The sequence below is a fragment of the Phoenix dactylifera genome, chromosome 11 (assembly GCF_051530095.1).
Source record: "Phoenix dactylifera cultivar Ajwa chromosome 11, Ajwa_hap1_PhDact_Kaust_v1.1, whole genome shotgun sequence".
In the NCBI taxonomy this organism is placed as follows: domain Eukaryota; kingdom Viridiplantae; phylum Streptophyta; class Magnoliopsida; order Arecales; family Arecaceae; genus Phoenix; species Phoenix dactylifera.
Window position 1 is genome coordinate 26,391,868 of NC_143200.1, and position 8,892 is coordinate 26,400,759.

The 8,892-nt window shown below is 40.9% G+C and overlaps 1 protein-coding gene and 1 pseudogene across 1 annotated transcript; one reads left to right on the top strand and one right to left on the bottom strand.

Moving 5' to 3' along the window:
* Positions 1-369: 369 nt before the first annotated feature.
* Positions 370-5,128, top strand: LOC103702317 (ADP/ATP translocase 1, mitochondrial-like). Its single transcript, XM_008784685.4, has 4 exons — positions 370-677; positions 2,934-3,459; positions 3,873-4,244; positions 4,535-5,128. The coding sequence occupies exons 2-4, from the start codon at positions 2,953-2,955 to the stop codon at positions 4,829-4,831; spliced, it is 1,176 nt and encodes a 391-aa protein (XP_008782907.3). The 5' UTR covers positions 370-677; positions 2,934-2,952; the 3' UTR covers positions 4,832-5,128.
* Positions 5,129-7,544: 2,416 nt separating this feature from the next.
* On the bottom strand, positions 7,545-8,269 carry LOC103702430 (cytochrome b561 and DOMON domain-containing protein At5g47530 pseudogene; annotated as a pseudogene).
* Between the last annotated feature and the right edge of the window lie 623 nt (positions 8,270-8,892).

Here is an 8,892-nt window from a genome sequence, read left to right on the forward strand (position 1 = left end):
GAGAGGGAGAAGGGGGAACGGGGGGGTTTTGGGCGTTGGCGAGGTGCTTTGGGCGGAACAGTTCAAAGGGAGACGGAGGGGGTTTGGCCGCCGGCGAGGTGCTTGAGGCGAGGTTTTTTGGGCGGAAGGGAGAAGCCGGCGGGTGTTTTGGAGGGGAAGAGCGGGGTGGGGGGGTTTGGGGGGTGTAGAGTGCAATTTAGGTGAGGGGGTGGGGAGGGTGGGGGGTAATTTAGGAATTTTTAATTTTTTAGGGGTGTCCTTAGCAAATGGGGGGGTGTAGAGAGTATTTAATTTTTTTTTAATTTTTGGGGGGTGTCCTGAGCAATAGGGGGGGTGTATATAGAACCACCCCAGATGGATCCAATTGTTACGGAAGAGGACCTTGGGCGGCTGGTTTGAGACTTCCAAATATAACCCGGGCAAAGCGCAAGGGGGGTTTAATTTTCCCTTATATATTGAGATATGTGTTTTTTTGGCTGGAGGAAGGTCAACCGTTCGAGATAAAAGCCCTAGGATACTCCTCAGGCGGTGGGAGGCTCTGCCCTTTCTCTCTTTCTCCGCATTTCTCTCGTCGCCGTCTCCTCCTCTCCGTATAAACGGGAGGCGCCGAGAGAGCTCGTAGAGAACGAAGGGAAGAGAGAGAGGGAGGGAGCCCTCGTCTGTCCCGCTTCCGAAGGGTAAGCAATCGCGGTCTCCTCTCTTCCTCTCTCTCCGTTTTAGTTTCTTTTCGGTCGATTTGTATCCCTGGATGTCTCGATCTCCGGTGGTTCTATTCGGTTGAATGGTAATAGTTTTTTTTTTCTAGATCTGTTTCGCCGATTTCTTCTTGGTCCTGCTCCAGATACGAAGCAGGTTCGATTGATTTCAAGATCTTGTCGTGGATTTAGATTTTTTTATCACTTTTTTTGACCCTAGATCTGGAGTGATAGTTAGTTTCCAGTTTTCTGTAGGATCGTTTCAGATCGATGCCCGCGATTTAAGTCATTTGCATGTATGTTTTAATTTTCGATCTCATTTTTCTCCTTTATTTAAAGAGCATGCATATGTTCCGGATCTTCGGTTCTTACATCAGATCTCGTGGATCTTTGATCCGTTATTTCTTTTCCCGTACCATTGCCAATGTATCCATGACGATGCTTTTCGTGCTTATTGGTTGCTCAAGATACATATATTTGTGTTTCGGTTGTTCTCCTCCATCTAGGGAAGGAATTTTGTTTCCTAAATTCTTTTTTGTCAATTGTTTTCTGATCTTAGCTTTGCTTGGTCTGCTCCTATTTTTTCAGCTATATAGTTAGCACTAGACGGATCCTTCAATAGTCTGAGTGGTCATATCTGTCATATCTGGTCGTACTTCAAGTATTGTTTTTTAATATTTGATCGATGTTTGCCTGCAATTAGTAATGTTCGTCCATTTTCCTGAAATGACAAATGAAAATGGCGAAGTGTGGTTACTTTGTTGTCGTACACCTTTTTACCACCTTTCTTCTGAAGATGGTGGTTTTGACCAACTCATCTGCTGTCTTGATTTAGGATATTCAATTTCAGATAATAATTGTTTTTTTTTTTGTGTGTTGGGGTGGTTGGGGGGGGGGGGGGGGCGGGGTTATTGTTGATTTTTGAGGACACAACTATCGTATTTGATCGCATGAGGGGCAGCGGCGGACTGCGTATAGTTGTGCTGTGCGTATAGTTTCTAAATATTTGTCTCCATATGGATAGGTCAACTTCAGTCGAAGTGAGAAGTGCCTTCTTCTTGGGCATTCCTATGAGCATAAGAGAAAGGTGCCTAGGTTTTCATGATAAACTTTATGCGTCGTTGTTGGCATATCTAGGAATCATATATAGGATTTTAGGGTAAATTTTGCTTTGCTCATCATTGCAAATTTTTAATCTGCATAAAGGGATATGGTCTGCTTTCCTGGGGAATCCAACCATACAGGGAACTCTTCACATTTGCCTGCTAGAAATTTCCAGGCTAGGTATTTCGCTTTAGTTTATAGGAAAACAGTTTAGCCAATTTGTATTATTATGGAGGATATTGTCATTCTGAGCACAAGGGGTTGATTGTGTGATGGTTTGTTAAAATCCTATTAACGTTTGGGTAGCATTGCTTTAAGTCATTTTTTGCTTTGTGTCATGCTTACCTATCATTGCATGTACAGGTATCAGCTGTATTAGCCTTATTGCCTAACCATTTCTGAAATCAATTCGAGAGTGTAAACTTTGTTTAATGTCTCTACCAATCATCGTGCAGTTTTATGTGAAAAGATGATTTAATCTGTTTGCTTGGAGAATAGGGGAAGAGAAAAGGGGAAGATGCATAGCTTAAGTAGATATAACTATATGACAGTTTAAAAGCAGTCATTCGTCTTTGCTTCTGGTTAAATAAGAGTGGACTTTGAAGAATGTCATCTTTTGTTGTAACTACATATGTGGGAACCAAAAAAGAGAGGTTGTTTGACATTCATCAGTTGCATTGACAGGATTTGCTACCTATTTGCTATGTTGGATTTTCAATGATATTTACTTGGTGCTATTTCATAAAATAATATATTTAATGGCACAACTTTAGGTGCTTTACTGATAAATCAGTAATATGCACAGTAAGAATCCATATGAAAGGAGGCCCTAGACATATGCTTGTCTAGCATATTATTCAGCCTTTTTTTCCTTTCTTTTAATCATGGATATGTCGGATTCTGCAAATTGCCCTTTGTTGTTGCATAAAATTTTAAATTTTATTTTTTTAATAATATTAAAGAGGAAAGACATAGGAACCTCTGCACGATACTAAGAAATTGCTAAATGTTATTAGTTTTCTTTGATCAATATTTAGTTTTAATTTTTTTTAAAAAATAAATGTATCTTCTAAATTGACAATACAAGACTTGTGTTAATTTTGTACTTATCTTAATTATGTATGTTGCATGTAGGTTTTTCTTTACGCAAGCCATGGCTGATCAAATTAACCACCCAACTGTGGTCCAAAAGGTTGCTGGGCAGTTTCATCTCAGGTCCAGCTTTGCACAGGATATGCAAGTGCGCAGTTACAACTTGAGTAGGCCTTCTCCGTATGAGAGGCACTTTACAGCTGCAAGCTATGTCAGCAGTGGGCTGCAAACTCCATTAATGCCTGAATGCAAAGCTACGTATGATCTCTCCATGGTGTCATCTGTGTCACCTGTCTTTGCCCATGCACCTTCAGAAAAAGGTTTTGCAAGCTTTGCAATCGATTTCCTTATGGGTGGAGTCTCAGCTGCAGTTTCCAAAACTGCTGCTGCACCTATTGAGCGTGTGAAACTTCTCATCCAGAACCAGGATGAGATGATCAAGACAGGTCGTCTTTCTGAGCCCTACAAGGGTATCATGGACTGTTTCCGACGAACTATTAAGGATGAAGGTGTTTCCTCCTTGTGGAGAGGGAATACTGCAAATGTGATCCGTTACTTCCCAACTCAGGTGAGTTTTGGTACCTACTTCTAAATCAATTATACTTGAGCAACTTTAACTAATTTATTTAATGTTGAAAGATAGGAAGTTGTTGGCATTGACTGCCTCTGTTTTACTTATGAAGTTTAGTCAGTAAATTGTTGGAATTGACGGCCTCTGTTTTACTTATGAAGCTCTTAAATTGTTTTCCTTGAGGTATAACATCGAGGCCAAAATGTTTCCTTTGCTTTCATTCTCAATGTACTCGTACTTGTGCACCATCCTCAGATCAGATGTATCTGGATTGTCAGTAGTCTTATTCTGTAGAAATTATAGCATACGACCTATTTCTTTGATTTTGCATCAAAAAATTGACTTTATATTTACCAAATGGTTTTTTTCCTTCAACTATGCTAATTTCCTTTATCTATTGTTACCTGCAGGCCTTAAACTTTGCTTTCAAGGATTACTTCAAGAGGATGTTCAATTTCAAGAAAGATAAAGATGGATACTGGAAATGGTTTGGTGGCAACCTTGCTTCTGGTGGTGCAGCTGGTGCTTCTTCTCTGCTCTTTGTCTACTCACTGGACTATGCCCGTACCCGTCTGGCAAATGATGCAAAAGCAGCTAAAAAGGGTGGTGAAAGACAATTCAATGGCCTCATTGATGTATACAGGAAGACAATGAAGTCTGATGGCATTGCTGGCCTCTACCGTGGATTCAATATCTCCTGTGTTGGAATTATAGTATATCGGGGTCTGTACTTCGGAATGTATGACTCCTTGAAGCCAGTTGTTCTTACTGGAAAAATGCAGGTACGCCATTTTATAATATAAATCGTCATTTAGTATCTTGAATGACAGTACATTCTATGATCGTCAGCAAGCAGCTGATATAAAACTCTTGTCTATGTTTTCATGCTCAAATTGTGTGTGGTATTATTTTTCTTGACTGTGGATCTGTATATGGCTAGACTTCATGAGAGTTCTTCTTAGTATTGATCAGTTACTATTTTGTTGGTTTACTCAGCACTGCTGAAGTTTCAAAATGGATTGCTGGTTGTGAGATGATCAACTAATGCTTATTTTCTTTTGGATAATTATAGGATAGTTTCTTTGCTAGCTTTGCCCTGGGTTGGCTGATTACGAATGGTGCTGGACTTGCTTCCTACCCCATCGATACTGTTCGGAGAAGGATGATGATGACCTCTGGAGAAGCAGTGAAATACAAGAGCTCCATGGATGCTTTCTCCCAGATCCTGAAGAATGAGGGGCCAAAATCCCTTTTCAAGGGTGCGGGTGCCAACATTCTCCGTGCGGTTGCTGGGGCTGGTGTGCTTGCCGGCTATGACAAGCTGCAGCTGATTGTCTTCGGGAAGAAGTATGGTTCTGGTGGTGCTTAAGTAGGAAATATTTTTTCCTTTAGAGTGTGATGAAAACAAAACCAATGTTTCTTTTTGGGAGTTTTTGTGTCTTTCATTCGGTGAAGTTTTATCTGCCATCTTAATAATTTTTCTGCAGTGGGAGATTCTCCCTCAATTTTTGGAGTGATATTCTCCGAAACCTTAATTATGATTATTGTAGTAGGTGGGTGCGCCCACTGAAAGTGGAGCGTCAGATGTCTTCAACTTTGTAGTCTTATGATAGTACCTCAAATTTAAAATGACATCAATGCAGATGCCGATGCTCTGATGCTGCTATTCCATTTTGTCGTGAAACTTAAAATTTACTATCTGATATTCTTTGTTCTCGGCCACATTTGAAAGTATTGAATTTATCAAGTGTTTCCCTATTATGCCTTTTTGGAAGCAACAATAATTTCCCACTTGCAATTGTGTGGTAGGCGTTAAATCTCAGTTTTTAATATGAAAACTGCAAGCATAATGCATTCAAATTTGCGAGAGCTGATTGCTCAGCAAGTATATGTTTTGTTCGCGCCACATTTGAACGGGTTGATTTATCAAGTCCTTTTCTATTGTGTCTATTAGGAACGAACAAGAATTTCTTCTGATGTGGCAGACTGTAAATCTTCAGTTTTTGATATGAAACCTGCAAGCATAATGCATCCAACTTTTTGGGAGCTAATTGCTTAAACTTTTAAAGGTTTGATACTCCCCTCCTATTAGGATGTGGCGATGCTGCTGTTGTTATTGGTTTATTTGATTATACTACAGCTTAATATAGCTAGTGAAAAAAGGGTTAGGGCTGATGCATTTTGTCTCTAATAGTGTTTTATTTTTTGGGTGTCATGTTGTAATTGGTTTAATTAGGTATTGAGATCCTACTCCTATCTATGGCGAACATATTCCATGGACCGGAATTCCTATCTCATTTTGAATGAGCTTATCCAAAGTAAGCTGTGATCGTTCAGCATGCTTGGATAATCACAATGCAAATCGATGCTGCTCTTGATGTCCTAGAAGTTTCACCACGTCAGGTGGACTTCTGCAGTCTCACTAGCTAATAAATTTTATTTAAACGCTAAATTTTGAAGAAGAAAAATTTCTCAGAAATGCAACGAAGCTGGGATCATCTCTAACTCTGCTGCTTCTGTAATGCTGCAACAGTAACAGATTAAAAATCAAGCGTATAAAAACTTTAGTAAATCTACAACAGGGGTGGGATTATTATAAGCATAAGTTTCCATTATCAAAACATAACATTCATTTATTTATGCACAATGCTATCTGTCCTCATCTGCATTGTTTGATGTCTATTGATAGATACCGTCCTATATGCTTGAGATGCAAATCCAGCACTTCTTCCGGCTACCAAAATACGGAAAGGCGGAACCCACTATTCCAACTATCTTGGAGTTGTATAGAGTCTACGAATTCTCTATTATCTTGGACTGTTCTTTTGTCCTTAATGGGTAGTGTATGGCATGGTTGTCACCCGTGGCTTTTTTTTTGGTTGTACAACGGGTCTCGCACGACACGTGCACAAATGTAGCCAACAAAATTAGAAAACAGAAGCCTCTTTGATGGCTAGCTACCATATATACTAGTAGTATGTCCCCCGTGAGCTGGAAGTTGAGCGACTAGTGACGTCAGAAGAGAGAATTTGCAAGTTGGAGTTCAATGGGTCCTTTGACCCAAGAATCTCCACATAGGAGAAGCCATTATTTTAGATGAAATATTTAGAAATTAGTGTACAAAGGCTCCTTGGCTGTCAGAAGAACCAGTTTGGTAGAAAGGGTATTTTTGCCGCAATGTTATAGAGAGTATTAAGAAGGCTAATCGGTCTATAGGCCTTGTGAATTGATGGATTATTCTTTTCAGTAATTAATGTAATGTACATGGCTTTCCAGTCCCTTGGCGTACTGCTGGTTTTGAAGTAATCTTTGATGACAAGCCAAAAAGTTTCTAAAAAACAAGGGCAGGAATCCATCCAGTCCAAATGATTTCTTAGATGCCATACCTTCTACAGCATTCTCAATCTCCTTATCTATTACTGCAGCAATGAAAGTAAGCTCAAATGGGCCATTACGCAAATTACAATTCCATTTTTCCTTCAGATTTTGGACAAACGAATCTCCAATCCATCCATCCTCCTGAATTAAAGTGCCCCACAGTAATTCAATCTTGGATACTCTATCCCGCCTTCTTCCAAAACAGTAGAACGATGAAAAAAGTAGTATTTGCATCACCATTCTCAAGCCACTGAATCCTAGGCTTTTGTCACCAAAAAACTTCTTGCTGCCTCAGATTATGATTATACTCCTTCACTAGATTTAGTGATCTGAAATGATCGCTACTGTTCAATCCAGAGCCTGAAGTGTGTTGGTTCCCCAGTGGTTGGGTGCTCTTGGAGGCTATCTTTCTTTTGATGTTCTGTTTTACTGGTTGGTTTGGACATAAGTGCTCTTGCTTTTGGTGGTCCTTTTCTGTCCTCTCTGCCTCTCTCTCTCCCTTTCCTTTTCTCCTCCTCCTCTGTTCCCATTTCATGTATCAATGAAATCTGAGATGATTTTATCCTTAGAGAAACCCAACGGGAAACTTTTGTTTAAACTTTTAATATTGATCTCTTATACTTCTGAAGGCCTACAATCCTTACTTCGAGTTTTTCCAACCTAGCGTGCATTCAGCACAGCAAACACAAGATTTTACACCCCGTTTATCAACGATTACAAGAACTTCTGGATAAAATTCTAAGTTACCATATATGAAGGTACAAACAAGTGATAGGAGTGCACCAAATGGGCAAACACCCAGCACTGCAAAGCTACATCATTTCCAGATTGGCATCCTGTGATACTACTGGAAATCAATAGTCCCTAGGGACTGAATGTTCTCCCCAGTGGTGGAGTGAGCCTTGGGGACATCATTCAGGACGGTGCTGCCCTCCTGCCACACATGGCTGAACTTGGATCCTCCACCCACCAGCCCCAGAGTTGCAAAGATGATCATCTCCTTGTTAACGTACTCGGTCGACAGGTCAGACACCGGGAAGCTCGGTGCCCCTGGAGCCATTGATGGAGCATAGCTATCAAGCTGCGTTGGATAGGCCACCATGCTCCCATTGGAATGGAAAAACGCAACAATGGCCTGCGAGCCGACCATCTTTGTGCCGGCTGGGTTCAGGCCCCATGCAACCCATCCTGTGGAGGTTTGCGGGGCCTTGAAGGCAATGCTGATGGTGTCAGTAGGGGCAGTGTGGTTGTAGTAGAGGGAGGCTCCCAAGTGTGGGAGTTCAGTGCAGGAGCTGAAAACTTTGTTGCTGGAAAAGGTGTAGCTTGAACAACTTTGGGCAGCAGAAGAGAGGCAGGGGGAAATTAGCATGGAGAGGGCTAAGATTGCCTTGAAGGAAGCGGCCATTTGGGCTTGATGGATGGTGAGAAGGGGAGGGGGGGTCCAGGTTTTTATTAGGAGGGTCCGTCAGGGGAGTTGGGGTTGTTTTGAAAGAATTGGAAGGCATGATTCCAATTATATGGAAGAAAAAATACTGCTCTTTGCTCTCTACTTCTTATGCGATTTTCATTCAGAGTAATGAAATTATTCTATTTATGTTCTTCTAGATGTTAGATTTCTCCTTCTCGATTTGTTGAGCTACTCGGTTTGAATTGGAACGGTAACGTCATCATGAAGTTGGGAGTTGGTCTGCTTGTGTAGGAAAAGAGCACCAGGTTGAGCCAACTGACAATGGAAGGGAAAGGGCTCAGCTATTCAACTCGGTAGAAAGAAACTTTTCTCCAAAAGTTGCAGTCGCTTTGATGAACAGGGTATAGGAATCAAGAAAGGGGTGGGAAAGAATTATAAGGTAATGGACTAGAAAAGTAGAGTGAATGCTTTGGTAGAAAGTGGAATAAGAATACTCTAATATACGCTTGATGTGGATCAGTCTTGGCATTAGGATTTGAACTCATGTTTGACTCATCCCATGGATGGTTCAGGTTTCAATTCCAAAGAACTTTCAACCAGCCCAATTCCAAGTGTTTGTTGGAGCTCACACCCAAGTCCCAACT

What these genes read in the sequence shown, in the direction of transcription:
- LOC103702317 (XM_008784685.4), top strand. Translation starts at nt 2,953, where the DNA reads ATGGCTGATCAAATTAACCACCCAACTGTGGTCCAAAAGGTTGCTGGG. An exon ending in TCCGTTACTTCCCAACTCAG is followed by an intron (nt 3,460 to 3,872) that starts GTGAGTTTTGGT and finishes TGTTACCTGCAG; the next exon opens with GCCTTAAACTTTGCTTTCAA. An exon ending in TTCTTACTGGAAAAATGCAG is followed by an intron (nt 4,245 to 4,534) that starts GTACGCCATTTT and finishes GGATAATTATAG; the next exon opens with GATAGTTTCTTTGCTAGCTT.